The 17,047-nt window shown below is 30.8% G+C and overlaps 1 protein-coding gene across 1 annotated transcript in view; it reads right to left on the reverse strand.

Moving 5' to 3' along the window:
- LOC140445067 (potassium voltage-gated channel protein Shaw-like) overlaps window positions 1-17,047 on the reverse strand; it is a 555,968-nt gene that overhangs the window by 23,464 nt on the left and 515,457 nt on the right. Inside the window, exons 7-8 of the mRNA XM_072536858.1 lie at window positions 11,678-11,887; window positions 10,371-10,521 (exon numbers count right to left, since the gene is read on the reverse strand). Of these exons, the coding sequence (XP_072392959.1) occupies window positions 10,371-10,521; window positions 11,678-11,887 (361 nt within the window). The remainder of the gene's footprint in view (window positions 1-10,370; window positions 10,522-11,677; window positions 11,888-17,047) is intronic.

The following is a 17,047-nucleotide window of genomic DNA, read 5'->3' on the forward strand; positions in this document are numbered from 1 at the left end:
TAATATCACATTTATTGATAAGTACATTCATTGCATATTGTTATGGTTTATTTTTTTGTTAGTTACTTATTAAATAAAAATAATTTTGTTATATTATCACTCAATACTCAATACCTATGTCTACTTACAAAAATTAAATGTATTCCCTTCAAAAAAACTAAAAATAATCGCGGATAATATTGAGTTTAGGTATAGGGAATGCTATATTAAATATAAAAGAGTATCATAAATACAATATTCCTAAAATATAATATATAGGGTGATTTATTTAAAAAAATCTTAATTTTGTTTTGTAGTTCACCCTCAATACAAACTTTTGTTAATGATTTCAATTAAACTCAATTTAAAAACTACAATATATTGTTTACATTATTATATAAAATAAATAATTGTTTATTAGGCATTACTTCTTTATGTACATGTTGTTGATTTCATAGGAATTTCGAAATAAAAATGGTCATAACTTTTTAAATACTTTGTATAGTAATAAATACTACATTACTAAGAAATAGCTAAAATTATTTTCTCCCTGAATTAAATTTTCTTTCTGTAAATTAATATTCCAAACGAACAAGACGTTATTCAGTCACATAAGCTTCGAAATTCCTTAAAGCCATTACTATGATCATAATAGTCCCTTACAGCCACATTGATATATACATTCCTGCGAAAATGGAACTTGAGACTTTTCCAATTTACGTGTAGAATACAAATAACTGACTTGTTCTGGAAACGAACTTAACATGCATATAAAAATAAGGTTTAATGGTGGTTGTTAGCAAGATCTCATAAAAACCAAAGATGGATAAAAACAAATCTTTTTGTATAAAAAAAATTGTACGTATTAAAATAAAAATTTTAAAACTTTATAACCAAATAAGAAAGTAACGTCAAAAAATAAAAATTAATAAAAATTAATTAATTAAAAAGATAACAATTTTTTAATTAATTAATTTAAACCAGATTATAGATTTGCAGGCAAAGGAATTGTTGATCTTATAGACCTTTCCATAACCTAATAAAAGGTATTTTCTTTATACCCTGTATACTCTACTGTATTCTAGTGATGTTAGGATAGGCTTAATCGCCTACTGTGGATTTTTTTGGGTAGAGGCCTTATTTTAACAAGGCTGGACTTTTTTTTTGCTTCATTGCAGATATTTTTTTACGGTCGATGCTCCTAGGTCACTGTGGATGGTTCCGTTGCTCAAATACCAAGGGGCGTTAGCTATTATACGTAATGTTTTTAATTAAAAGTTCTGCAAAATGTTTGTGTTTAAAGGCTTGCTACAGCCCCAGAGTTGTACGCCTAAAGCCCATATTGGTTTTGGTACGACATTGTAAAGCAGTATTTTGTTCTGCAATGACAGTTGTGACATTCTGCCAAGTAACGAATTCATTTGTTTCCATTTTATATTGAGCTAAGTTTTTTTGGCGATAATGATTTACTTCTAGATTAGCTTTCGGACCAAATGCAACCCCAGATATTTCACTCCGTCTCTAGCAGGAATAGGGGCGTTATTTGGACTAACTTGTAGACAGGTGCGTCTTCTTGTTGTAAATGTGATTTGGGCAGATTTTTATCTACTCAACTGGGTTATTGACTTTAGTTTTCCATTTTGTCAACAAATTTTCTGTTGTATCCAAGTAATTTAGCAGCTTTTAGGATACTATCTGGGTATTTGTTTGAAACTAAAACCGCTGTATCATCAGCAAAGATCGCCACTGTAACGTCATCTGTAATAGGTATGTTAGCAGTAAATCCTACTACAGAAAGGGATCGAGGACACTTCGGATGGGATTAAGTGATAGGTTGATAAATCATTATTGATTTTTCATAGTAAAGTCATTTTACATAGTAAAGATTTTAATTTATATAGCAAACCGTTGTACGAGAATTTATCAAAAGCCTGCTGAATATCGAGAAATACTGAGACACACTCTTTTTTCCCAAACTTTCCTTGATTTTATTTACTATTTTATGACAGGGGTTGTTTAATATTTTTGACGTAAACCAAACTGATGTTCGGGTATTATGTTCTCGAAATATCTTGGTCATCGTGGGTAACAAGCTTATCAAATAATATAGAGAAGGTTCTGTAGGCAATTTACATGGCTTAACTATCATTATAGTATTGAGATATTTCCACTGGATTGAAACAAAACTGTCGACAAACTCCTAACAATGTTTATTGCTCCTTAGCCAAATTTCTCCTTAGCTATGCTTTGCTCCAAAAATACTAAATCATTTTACTTACAAATACTGCAACTACAGCTTTCAACACTTTCTTTGCACTTCTTGTCGCCACAATAATTTTTCTTTCACCGGTTTAAAAAAACAAACTATCGGCACACTCCTTTCGATTTTGTCTTCACTCTCTTCAAGTCCTTCAGCAGATGATTCTCCTTACTTTTTCAATCTCAATCCCGTCTGTCAATCCCTTTCATGATTTCTTTTAAACAATCAAAACATTCTTGCTTTGCAGTAACCAAATTCCAAAACTCTCCAAATTCTTAAAACTCAACTAATTTCAAATTCCCGTTATTGTGTACAAATCATACAAGACAATAATTTTTTACTTTCTGCTTCATCGTTAATGACCGCTTTTGAGATAACAGAAATGAGTTCCTAAAAACGGCAGGTATATATCATATTTCAACGCAATCTATTTATTTACAAACTATTCTTAAATCTATTTCCATAATTTAGAAAGTCCCAGTTCAAACAAAAATCTAAAATTGACAAAGTCTCAAATTTTAGCACTCCACCCACACTATAAAATTAAAACCGAATATCTAAAACATAACTCTAACATAATTTTACAAATTGTTTGTCTTCTTCTTGTTTTTCTTTGTATACAATTTCGGATCATATTAATATATATATATATATATATATATATATATATATATATATATATATATATATATATATATATATACATAAATAATAATAAATATGTAATAATATATACAAGGAATTTTATTACGGACATTTTAATAGATATTTTAGATTTTATTTCATGTTGACTAATATTTCTGCAGGTTTAAAAATCTAATCTTTTACACTAAACAAAATTACATATAAAAATCACAGCGATTTAGGTTAACCTTAGAGCTTCAAATAAAAGGAGGTACACTTTTTTCGTTTTAAATTTCCCGGATAGGAAACTTTAATTGAGAGAAATATCCCTTCGCACTAAAAGCTTTTACATCTAGTTGCAGACTTCGTTAATAATCTTATTAGACACGGGTCCAATCACATTCTGCCTCCTTTCTCACGGCAAGCAATTTCAAGTAAAACTACCATTTAAGACATCATTTAATTCTTTTAATTTTATAAAAGAGTTAAGACGCTCTTATTCTCTTGGCTCTTAACTTTCACATTATAAATTATCTAAAATGTTTAAAACTGCTGCTTTTCAATTGCAAAGTACGTTTTCTAAAACATACACGTACATTTTCCTTGACGTGGAATTGTTCGTAATGCGAAACTTTGTCAATAAGACACTCTCTAATCAAAAGATATCGGATTTTTACCGTTGAGTTGATACAAATTTTAGTTAAGATTGATTTCGTGCGAGTAACTGACTTTCAAAATCGATGGACATTAGTTAAAAACCGTAACAAACTAATTTAAAAATTTTATAATACGCCATTTTAAAGGTTTTTCTATACTCAACAGGTAAAATGTTTATATATAACTTATACATCGAGACCTTTTTGATAGTAATTGAATATATGAAAAAATTGATATAGTTGCACTATCCAATTGGTTATAATTAAAATACACAGTGGAAGCTACAACTAATGAGCACCCTTAACCTATAGTTTCTACACGTGGTGAGATGTAGAGGATCCAACTTTTTAATCTTCAAAGCAGTGATGTTGTCAGGAGGTCGTTTTCGATTGAATTTGTATGATATAATAGTCCCTTAAAGTAGCTTTTATACTAAGTGACCTTAGTGGTCACATAGTTTGGTACGTATCATGGGGCATTTCAGACATCACGAAGGACTTTGGATTTGAATTGTTGTGTTTGAATATTTGTATTATTGGTAAGTCCCTGGATTTAAATCCCGCATATCCATTCCGATTGTAGTATTCTTCTTCTTCTTCTTTTTCTTCGCATGTTAGGCCTTAAGGTCTGTTGTTTTCTTGGTATCACGCCCCGTGGGCATCCTGACACGCTGCTTTATTAACTTATATGCAAGTTTCTTCGCAGATATTTCAATAATACCATATGTGTGTTCCCAGATAGTTAAATTTCGATACTTGTTCTATTATTTCTTCGTTTATTATAATTTTGCATCTACTGGCTCCTTAGCAATAACTAGGGACTTTGTTTTTAGTGCTGATATTTTTAGGTTAGACTTTTCAGCGTTAGCTTCTAAAGCGTGGACTGTTCGTTGTAGGTGCTTCTATTAGTTTGTCCATTATTAAGTTTCACAATAACGGGCTCAAGCTATCGTCCTGTCATATACCTGATTAGATGTTGACTTTCTTCATTAGTTCGGTTCCTATTTTTATTCTTGTTTTGTGATCAGAATTTATATCCTATATTATCTCTGCTATAGTGACTGTTATAGACTCTTTGTGTAAAAGTTCAATTACATCTTGTAGTCTCATACAGTCGAAGGCTTTAGTAACGTAGATAGAACATATGAATGAAGGTGTATTAAGTTCTACAAATTTCTCTTCTATTTGTCTTATAAATATGGCATCGAGAGTTGATTTGTTACATCGGAACTCTTGTTGCTCTTCGCATATTTGATACTTTTTGATTATTTTTTTCAGCAAGTATCTTAATTAATAATTTCAAACTGGTGTCAAGCAGCGCAATAGTTCGATAGTTATATGGGACATTTTGTCCGCTTTTTTGTTTATAAGGATCGTTACAGTTGATTTACATTTCTTTGATATGCATTTTATTTCAAAGATCTGTTGGAATAGTTTCGTAATATTTTCTGTTAATGCTCTTCCTTCATATTTTGTAGTTAATTCGTGATCGTATCCGGACCTGGGGCTTTTCGGTTTATTAATCTTCCTATATTTTTTATTACTTCTTCCGTTATTATTACCAGCGCGTCGTCTGCCTTTCCATATTCTTGATCGATCTCTCTATCTTCGTCTTTGTTAAAGCTGTTCTATATACTTTTTCCATCATTCTCCTTGTATACGGTGTATGTTGTTATACTCTTTAATATCTTGGTTTCCTTCACCATATTTCACATTTTTTCTTGTGCATCACGTTCCATTTCTTTGTGAATTTAGATCAGTATTCCCTCTTTATATTTCTTATTTGCGAGTTGACATTATTCCGTGTGGTTACGTATTGCTGATAATTTGTGGGTGTCTAACTACTTTGATAGTGGATATATGCTTTTCGTTTTTTATAGGCTAAAGTTCTAATTTCGTTGGTGAACTATGGTATGATCTTCCTTTCACCATTTACATTAAGTTTCCGTGTTTTCATGTTTTCTTTAGCTGTGGATATTATGTTCGTTTTTTATTGATTCCCGTCTTTGATCTACTTAATTTTCTTCTAATATGCCGTTTTTTTTTAATCGTCTTTGAAATAGTCATCGAGTTGTTTCGTCTTCTAAGGTCTCGATATTTATTTTTTCCATATATTTTGGGGGTAATTTTTTCTTTAGTGGTATTTTTATTGAGAGTTTCGCTAAAACTATAATGTGGTCTGATCTTACGTTAGGTGATGTTAAATTTTTTTAATCTGATAGTTTTAACCAATTTTCTAATTTTTTTTAAAAGCTTTGCAAATTACTGGATGCTAATCTTGGATTTACATGAGTGGCCATCGTGATAGCTTCATCTGCACACGTAGCAATCGTAGAATTATTTGTGATAGGGATGTCAGCTGTATACATTAAATATTAAGTTGAACCGCGTACACTATCTTGAGCGAGTCCTGCTGAGATCGGGTGTAGGGAAGTGCAAGTTTTACATTAATTATTTAAGAAGGATCTATCTGTTATAATATATAACTGTAGAATTTTGGCAATAGAACGCGGTAACTTTGACTTGATTTTGGAAATAAGACCATCATACCAAACCATGTCAAATGCGGGACGTCTAGGAAGGCAGCTGTATTGTAGTACTTGTTTTCAAGGGCATCCAGCTGTTCTGACTACTTTATGTATTTGCTCGATGATATCATGTTTTTGGCTAAAGCTAAATTGGTATTTTGGATTGGAAATAACTTTTGATATTAAGTTATTTTCCAAGATAATATGTTCGATTCTAATCATAACAATATTTTCAAAAAGCTTTGCGAGAGTTAGTAGAAGACTTATTGGACAGTATGATAAAACCTGATTTGGGTCTTTGCCATGTTTTGACACCATAATTATTTTAGCTACTGTCGACATGACAGGAAAGTAAAAAATTTTTATAATAGCGTTGAAAATATACAGTATCAGTCTGTTAGCCTTTTCAGATGATTTTTTTTTGTTTAATTTTGAAATGACTTCTGGGATTTCACATATTTTTATTGTTTTCATCGGTGAACTTATCTGATATGGGGCGTCCAGTATGTCTAAATTACGTGTTTGGTCCCCTGCATAAACTTTTTTCTGATGATGTTGGAATACAGACATAAGATATTCCGCAAAAGTGTCTTTCTCTTCGTCGCTATAAACCTAGTTACCCACATCTTTTTTATAGAAGTCCTAGTTTGTTATTGTGATTCCAGTTTTCTTGTCGGTTTCCATAGTGAGTTGTCTTTATTTTCACTTACAAAAATTAAGTTGTTTTTTAAAATATGTTTAATACCAGCATCTTTGTATTAATTTAGTGCTTCTTTAAGTTGTCGTGTAGTTTTGTTTAGATTTGCTTTTCCTTTTGGGTTACTTTGGGAGTACTTTGCCATTTTATTTTAGTTTCCTTTTCCCACAAATCATATTGTTTATATAGTCCGGCTATGAGCCTAGTTTTTCTTTATAGGAGCTTTTTGGAGTAGCAGCCCAGGCAACTCTTTGGATTGACGTAGTTAGGTGGTTGCATTGCATCGTCAAAATCCTTTGTAGATTTAAGTGGCAGGTTTAGGTTGATTGACTTAGAAACCAATTCAATAAATATGTTCTAATTTGTCAATCTGTTGGTTAATGTCGGCGGTATGTTGATGTGACATACCTCTGTTAACAATTATGAAAAAGAGAGGGTAATCAAAAGACAAATCAAATGATAATTGTATATTTAAGTTGTTTAAAGCAATGCCTTTTATGACAAAGAAATCAATGATATCTGGTATTTTTTGCCTGTCAATTAGCCAGTAGGTAGATTGACCTATGCATAGAGTGCTAAGCTTGTTTATTATAGTACTTTTGAGTAAAGTTCGCCCACGTATGGTTACGTTCTTGATTCTCATCGATGTTACTTCGTATTATCGGTCTAAAGTAGGTCTTCTTCTTCTTCTTAGCCTTCTGTCGTCCATGTTTGGACATAGGCCTCTCCCAACTCCTTCCATCGGTCTCTATCCTGAGCAACATATTTCCAATTTGTTCCGGCTATTCTTTTAATATCATCAACCCATCTCGTCTGTGGTCTTCCTCTTGGTTGTTTACTAAAGTAGGTAGTAACATATTTTCCTTTATTGGTTTGTTTGGTGCGCAATAAACAGCAGATAAGATCAGTTGCCGATGAGAGTCTTCTATTGATATCGAGGTGACCTCTATGTTTATTTCTTTAGTTTTGTTTGTTACGTGGTGCCTAATACTATGTCTTACTATTATTACAGTCCCGCCGTGAGCTTTGCCTTGTGGATGTTCAGTGGAGTGGGTTAGATAATTTTCAACCTTAAAATAGCTTTTATTTGTTATTAGGTGCCTTAGAAATCAGCATGACGTCAATGTTTTGTTGGACAATAAATGTGTTGAGTGTATACTATCTTAAAATATTTTTGAATATTATTCTTTAACTCCACAGGGCTGCAGTCAGTAACATTTGCTTTGTTTGTTATCAGCTTCGGTTGTATAAAGCTAGTGATGAATATAATAATTACATTACAAAAATTGTAAAAAGAAAAAATATCTAAGTTATTATCTGCTAGTAATCTCATTATATTTTATTATAGGTATTATAAAAATTATTTAATCTGATTTTATAACCTAAATGTCAGTCAACTATTAATCTTAACACAACATTGTCTGAAAAGGAAAGGGCAATGTTTTATTTTATAACCGTTATCTGAAGTATATTAACTCTTAAGTAATTGCTAAGCCGTAAAAAGTACGCCATCTGCGGTTGGACCTTTCTTTATTTCGAGTTATAAGAGCTTTGGACTAGCCTGGTTATCTATTTCCAGATAAACTACCTATGATCTATTGAGCAAGCTACGACGCTTTCAGTCATTGCTTGGCGTTGTGACGATAAGTTTATTTTGTATGCCAATAAACCATGCAAGTACCTACATTTTTTCAATAATCTTACAGAAAAACATGAACATGAACACAGAGCATGCATAAAAAAACTACAGAGTCTTTATGGCCATTTTAAAGAAGGTTTTCCTTGGATGATAAAAAAAATGAAACAATTAGAAGAATATAGTATGGGCCAGCAACTTTGCCACAGTTAAGAAAAACATAAAATATTCATGTTCAAGGAAACAATCCAATTGATTATTTTTTATCACTGTTCACCGCAAACATAATGGATGATATCGTCTTTCAGACCAAATTATATGCTGGCCAAAACAATAAATTTAATTTTGGTTTTACAAAATATGAGATATATGCTTTCTTGGCCATAAATTTAGTGATGGCGTACATCAGATATCCCAGAATACGGCTTTACTGGTCAAGTGATAATGGCCTGAGGATGGATTTTATTGCAGATGCCATTACTGTTAATAGATTTGAATCTATTTTGAGGTTTTAACATTTCGTAAATAATGATAACGTAAATCAAAATAACACAGAAAAATTGCGAAAAATCCGACCATTTTTGGATAAAATTCAGAAAAACTTCGTAGGTGCCACAGATCCAGAGGACTACCAATCAGTTGATGAGCAAATTATTCCACTAAAAGGAAAATTAGGTATAAAGCAATACTTACCAAAAAAACCTAAAAAGTGGGGAGTCAAAGTTTGGGTAAGAGCTGGAATTAGTGGATATATGTATTTTTTTGAGGTTTACTGTTTGTTTCTTTTACCAAGAAGCCTCAGGAAACAAAAGTCAAATTAGTAAACTTGGAGCGTGCGCTGATGTAGTTTTGCGTCTAACTGACGACTTGGAGAGAATCAACCATAAAGTATTTTTTGATGATTTATTCTGCTCACTTCCCCTTATCAAAGAACTGCATAAAAGAGGTATATGGGCGACAGGAAGTCTTCGATTGAATCGACTACAAAATTGTAATTCTGTTATAAAAACAGATAAACAAATGAAACAAGAGGGTAGGGGAACTTCATCCGTTGCAAGTACTGAAGGTGGCAATATAATTGTCTCTAAATGACTAGACAACAAGACTATTTACATTGTTTCTATTTGTGCTGGAGTAGAACCTCATAATAAAACAAAACGCTGGTATAAATCTACTAAGACTACTATTATAGAAGTGAACAGACCATTTTCTGTTCAGTTTTATAACAAAAATATGGGAGGAGTGGACCTAATGGACCAGTTGTTGGCCCTGTATCCTCTAAGGAGAAGAAACAAACGCTGGTACATAAGAGTTTTTATGCATTTTGTGGATGTTCTTGTTGTAAATGCATGGATTATGTACAAGAAAAACGGAAATCCAAAAAAGGATCTGCTTGAATTTAAAGCAAGTATTGCCAGAGCATTAATAAATTTGGGAACGAAGAAAGAAAATAAACGAGGTAGACCTTCGTTTGGTACACCATCTCCCATTTTAAAGAAGAAGAAACCGAATCATTATGCATCCCATGAAATTAGACAAATTAATTGGGGGCACTGGCCAGAACTAATTGATATACCAAATGCTCGAAGATGTCACTCTAAAGCTTGCAAAAGAAAAACAAAATACATCTTCAAAAGGTGCAACGAGCCGCTGTATCCATCATGCTTTGAATACTTTCATACCAGTAACTGACGCTTCCGCGATTCCGCAAGTGCATAGTGACCAATAGAGTGGACGGACTATTTTTTAGGTTTTAAGCCAAATTTGTTTATGTTTTTTTACTTAATATACTGTTTTCTAATGTTAATTTTTAATATTTTGCAATAAAATAATTTTTCTATGAAAAAAAAAATTTTTCCGTAAAATTATGCATGAGAGGTTTAAGGGTTACATACGACTTATTTAAGTGTGCTAACCTAGACATCTCCTTAAAACAAAAAATATTTAATCATGCATAAAATATCCATTAGAAAGTTAGTTAAGCACATACCCATTTTATTATTATCGAACACACTTTTAAAAAGTACAGGATTGTGTTTGATGGCATTCATTCTTCTATTTGTGCCTTGTTCAATCTTTTTCCTCCTAGGCTGCTCAACAGGCAACACACTTCTTCGCTGTTTTGGTAATTTGGCTCTAGCCTAAAACATTAACAAAATGGTTCGATTAAAGTATGTTCATCTTATTTAATGCAGATGCTCAATTTCAGTTCTACTTTAACACTCTTAGTTAATGAATAATTTTACGAATATTTTGAATATATGAATAATATATAACATAAATCCAACCTAATACGTTATAATTGTTGTATGATATTTTTATTAACATTTTATTTTGTATTAGACTCTATCTACAATCTTTAATGGTTTTTAAAGAATTATTTAATTTATTTATCCAGATGTTAAAAATGATTGTAAGATAATATAATCCAGTGATATAGCTGCTTCTTATTCCTTTGTCGTTGCGGTAAAATATCGTAATTCTCTGTATCGTTCAGATTTTATTTTAACATAATCAGTTGAAGAGAGAAAAGTAAGTAACGCTAACGTATCAAAAAAAAACTCCCATGGTTTAATCACAGAGAACTTTTTCCAAGAGACCAGCAAAGTCTTATTGCTAGGAATAGTTCACCCGATGAGAATCCAGCAGATAGAAATCAATTTAACCAGCCTCTTGTCAGCAGACGACGACAGATGTACCAATAATGATTGAAGGTATCCAATTTAATAAAAAGACGTCAAAAGACATTTCTATTCAAACCATGAGATGAAAATTGAAAAATTAACAATCCCAGAGACACATGGTCAAATCCAACCACTAGATACCACAGACGTACTACCCCGATTATCAATAGAACTGAGCAACACTTCTGTTGTAATATTTTTAACCATTTAAGCTTTCCTAATAATCTTCCTAATTAGGAAAAGAAAACGAATTTCCAAAATCCTATTTGGAGAAAAATTACATCCGGCCCAGATCCAGATATTGGATGAGCTGATAGCTAAAGTAACCTAAACGTCGAGGAAGAAGTCCCAACCAATTGAGGGAGGAGAAATGTAGCCATAAGCTCCCCTACTATTGAGACTCTGCAGATTTCGATGTCCAAAGTTATAAAAAGGAAGAAATCAATATTTTTGTTATTATTGTAATTATTATGTTTCAATAGTCAATTTTAAATAATCAAATGTAGTAGTTTGTAGACTTTTGTCTGTGATGTTGTGATTGTTTTTTGTAATATTAGAGAGTGCATTTAGACGACATATCGATGCTCCGACAGAAAAGTAGATTTTTACTTACCTGAGTATGAGAGTAAAACATAGAAAAATTTGAAACTATTACTGGTACTGGTAGTGCTATCGTTAATACTCCGGCTAGAGCACATAGTGCTCCAACAAACATTCCGGCATACGTTTTAGGGGCCATATCACCATAACCAACAGTCGTCATTGTTACTATCGCCCACCATAATCCTTCTGGTATACTTTTAAAGCTGTTGTCTTTGTTGTCCTAAAATAAAAAGATTAAACTTAATAAAATTAAACTTAACTTAATTAAAATTAATATTAAATAAAAGCGTATAATAGGGAGACAAACAAATGAAATAAGTTATATTGTGCGGTTATTTACATAATCTATATATATATATATATATATATATATATATATATATATATATATATATATATACATAATATACAGGGTGTCACCACTAAGAGACGGAAGATTACAGCGAAACGGTAAAAGATTTTAAAAATTTTTTAAATTTATAGTTTGAAGGTTGATAAGGGCTACATTTTAAAATTATTTTGAAATATACAGGGCGTCCCAATAAAGTGGGGCGTATCAAAGTTATATTTTTTCTTATGGGATACCCTATATTTTATTGCATTTTCTAATTATCGGTAAAAAATAAGGTATAGTTTCATAAGACTTTCCTATACCTATGTACAAACTCAGAGTAACTTATCAAGACTCATTCCTAACTTATTTAAGAAATTCTAATAAAATTGGTTATTCCTCTAAATATTTGGTATTGGCTGAATGTATTTCATGATTAATTATTAAATATTTATTTACAGGGTGTTCAAAACTTACAGTTTTATTATTGGATTATTCATATAAGGCTTATTTTAAATGGAACACCCTGTTTATTAATGAATTATTATAATAAAAAAATTTTTCACTTTTGAATGGTATACGGTTGCCCTATAACTAGGAGTGATAAATTTTGCGTAATTTAAAGTTTTCTTTTCGATTTCAAAATATTTATAGTTGTTACTCTAGATTTTTAAACCCATCATTTTGACATATTTGTTATAAATGAAACCAATGTAGTTGGAAACAAATGTGTAGACTTTATACTTTTACTTGCTGATACACAACCAATTAGAAAGAATTTTAATAAAACAAATAATACAAAATGAACATAAATAATACAAAATAAACTTACTACATTAGAATAAGCAAAAAAAATTTTTTTAAAGAAGACTCATTCTAGACTTATTTAAGCAATTATAACAAATTTTTTCTTACAGAGAAATAGTTGGGTAATGGTTAAACTTCATTCACTATACATATATCCAATTGTCACCAGAAGCAAGTGAAAGCCAAACAGGGTCGTACTGATGTGTATCATATGATTTTTTTAAAAATATTTACTTTTGAAACTGTTAGTGTAAGAATTTCTTGAAATTTAATCATTAAATCACAATTAAACTAAACTCTAAAAAATAACACGACCAGTAAATAACTTAACAATAACTATAACATAAATATAACACAATATATTAACTTAAAAATCAACACGATACAATTTAAATTTAAACATGCTTGCAAGTTTGGATCTGTAACATGAGAATCTGTCTGGCTTAAGGCAATAAATTATATTTAATAGCCTCTTGACGAATGAGACGGCGAATATCAACACGTGCTCATGTTTACAGATGGAAATTTGCCAAACGAATGAACTATAAATTTATTCCATTATTGATTATTAAACATTTATTTACAGGGTATTAAAAACTTAGTTTCTATTTTGGATTATTCAATATCTAATATGAGGCTTATTTTAAATGGAACACCATGGATATTAATTAATCGTAATACTGAAAAAGTTTCCTTTTTTGAATGGTACAAAGAAGTCCTATACTTAAGTCTCATAGTTTTTGCTTAATATAAAATTATTTAAACTCTTCATCGGTATTTATATTGATTTTAAAACAGAAGACATAGTTAGTTAATGTCAGTCTATGTGTCATTTTTTGACATTACGGTCTGGTAATTGTCAAAATATAAACATTCGTCTGTAATATTTAACTTTCATTGTTCCTAAAAATGAAGAATTACGCTATCCATGAAAGAGTCGACATGGTACTTTACATTGGAGAATGTTTGGAAAATTGTCTCTTAGCTCCTAAAGTTTATGCTCAAAAGTATCCTGATAGAAGACAGCCACAAAAGAAAGTTTTTTCCTTTATCTAGTAGCACGGAATCTATTGATTCCGTGCTATTGGTATTGTTGCATACGAAAAAAAAAAGAATAAACCAGTTATTGGTGACAACATTAACGATACTTAAGACCAACCACTTTCATCTGTATCACATTTAACTTCACCAGCATTTGACAGAACAAGATTTTGGTAACCGTTTAAATTTTTGTTTATGGACTTTAGATAATGTTGGAGAAGATTCTGTTTTTTTTTAAATGTATTATTTACAGACGAATCGACTTTTTATAATAATGGTCTAGTAAATAGACATAATTCTCATTATATGACAGAGAAAATAACATTTATTTCGTACTGTTGATCGCCAACACCGATGGAGTGTTAATGTTTGGGGCGGCATTATGGGCGAGTACGTTATCGGCCCGTATTTTTTTGACGGACATCCCAATGGGACAAATTTAATAAATTTTGTAAAACAAGATTTTCGGACACAACTTGAGAACCTTCCACTTAGCCTACGAACAAAAATGTGGCTCCAATTAGACGGAGCTTCTGCTCATTTCTCACGTGATGTTAGGAACTACCTTAACAGAAAATTTACAAACAGATGGATAGGTAGAGGTGATTCCTATAATTAGCCTCCTAGGTCACCAGGACTAACCAAAATGGATTTTTTTAAATGGTGTTATATTAAAAATATTGTATATGCTACACCTCCTACTACTATAGATGACATGAAATTAAGAATTATAAATGCGTTTGCTTCAATAACTCCTGCTATGTTAAATAATGTAAATAAATGATTCGAAGATAGAATCGCATGTTGTATTGCACAAGATGGCAAGCAAGTTGAACATCTGTTACATACCTGAACATTTTTTACTTATAGTAAGTTTTGGATTATTTTGTATTATTTAATTACTATTTAAATGGGAATAAGCCACAATTAAAGGTTAAAATACGTTTATTGACGTTTCAATTTCCACTTCGGAAATCGTTCTCAAAATACAAACATTAGTATTATTAATTATATATTATATTACTAATGTTTGTATTTTGAGAACGATTTCGAAGTGGAAATTGTAACGTCAATAAACGTATTTTAACCTTTAATTGTGGCTTATTCCCATTTAAATAGTAATTAATTTAAAATGCCATAAGAAAATAGCTTCAGAACAATATTTGTATTATTTATGTTCATTATTCATTTTGTATTATTTTGTATTATTTGTTTTATTAATATTCTTTTTGTTTCGGTATGTATTTAATTTATGTATTTAGTTTTCAAAAAAAGAGTATGTGCTCGTAAGCACGTAAGAAATTATAGGTACATCTATTATTATGACTTTAAAAAAATAAATATATTTTACAGTTTTATTTTTATTTAAATATTAAACTTATTTTAATATTTAACGCACCGTTTGTGAATTTTCGTAAAACCTTATTTTTCGGTTGCAACCATGTCTTCTTAGAATTTTGTATTTGGTTTCATATCAAAATTATTCTTGGTTAATTGGTTTTTAGAGCCAAATGAATTTGCCACCCGCAATTTAGGACTTTTTAAATTATGATTATTTTGAAGTTATTTTGTAATACGACGAGGTGGCTTTGGTGACTGTTATCATAATGTCATATTGACACTTACATTTTGTTTACCTATGATTAATCATGGTTGTTAGTGTCGAAGATTGTGCGAAAGCCGTTGCTCTGGTTGAAGATGGACGAAGGTAGTAGTGGTTTCACTACCTTCCAAAGGGTAGTGGAACGTTGTATATGAACTGTAACAAACAAGCGTAAAGCGGCAAGTGGCAGGAAACACAAAACTACCGCTTTAGATGATCGTTTTATACGAGTAAACGCTTTGCAGGATCGTGATTTAACAGCGGTGCAAACAAGAAATCAGCTTCAAGAGGTTAGGTTAAAATACAAACATTGTTTGTATTTTGAGAACGATTTACGAAGTGGAAATCAAAACGTCAAAAATAAATTTCATAGCAATTCATAAAATTCATAGCAAGCAATATTTTGCAATTGCAATAGTTATGAATAAAAAAATGTTTTCGAAATTTTGACCTTTTTTTTGCATTTATCTAAACGACTAGTAGATAAATAAAATGTTTTAGATCGTTATTTTGAAGCTCTTTTGAATGCTATAAAATATGGTAACACCAATGAACCTTCAAAACCTATGTTTTTTAGTGGTTAAATAAAAACGGCAAGATTTTTTCACACTAATTTGTTTATAAATAAAAACTATTAATAAATACCACCAGGAAATGGTTGGAGTATATTTGTATAAGTATTATACATAAAAAATTTTTTTCAGTACCCCGCCTTTTTAAGTGCCACGAACGGGGCATATTTTTGTTTTATTCCCCTGATCTACAACTCCAGTTTGTGAGTCAAACGTTGCCATAAAGTAAATTCCGTTTAAAACTTAAATATCCTATAATATTATTAGCAACAGTACGTTTTAAAACTAATTTACCACCATTTAAAGAGTTTTTACCCTTATCTTTAGTTGCTTCTTGTATGTATGCGTAGTAAAAGCACTAATGATGGAACAGTCAGAAATCAGAAATTAAATAAATGTACTTTTTATAAAAGATTTATTAATTAAATTTTTTCTTTTACCTGTATTCAAAAAAAACTTTTAAAAGTATTGATAAAATAAAAGTTCCGAGATAAAATAAATAAAAGTTTTTTTCTTATTACCAATATATTTCATAAGAAACATAATATTCGGTCTTAAATATGTTCTAAGTTTCTTGTGTTTTAGAGAGAAATTCATTTGGCACATTGCCTAGTTTTATAAAATTGGAAGTGCAGCACAATTCTCTATTAGTAGAAATTCTCATTAAGTGTTTTTACTATAATTTAATTCCTCATTTTGGCACGTTTTCCGAAACCTAAGAATGTATGTTGCGAGAACTGGTAACCTTGTAATATATTTTTTAACGATTTTACTTAGCTTTAAATAAAAATTCTTTTTTTTTGTCAGTATCCCTTTCAAGACAAGCGCACACGATCGTGCTCTTTATTTCAAAAAATTCCTGCCTCTTGTTTAATCAACTTTGCGCGCCCAGAATGATAGCGAAGGATACTGCACAAGTCTGTTTATGATTTAAACACGGTACTGTGACTAAGACGGTATTTAGTGTTGGTTGACCTTTCTGATAAGATGTCGGTGTATTTTGTTTAAGAGACTGGTAAACGTAAG

The sequence above is a fragment of the Diabrotica undecimpunctata genome, chromosome 7 (genome assembly GCF_040954645.1).
Source record: "Diabrotica undecimpunctata isolate CICGRU chromosome 7, icDiaUnde3, whole genome shotgun sequence".
In the NCBI taxonomy this organism is placed as follows: Eukaryota; Metazoa; Arthropoda; class Insecta; order Coleoptera; family Chrysomelidae; genus Diabrotica; species Diabrotica undecimpunctata.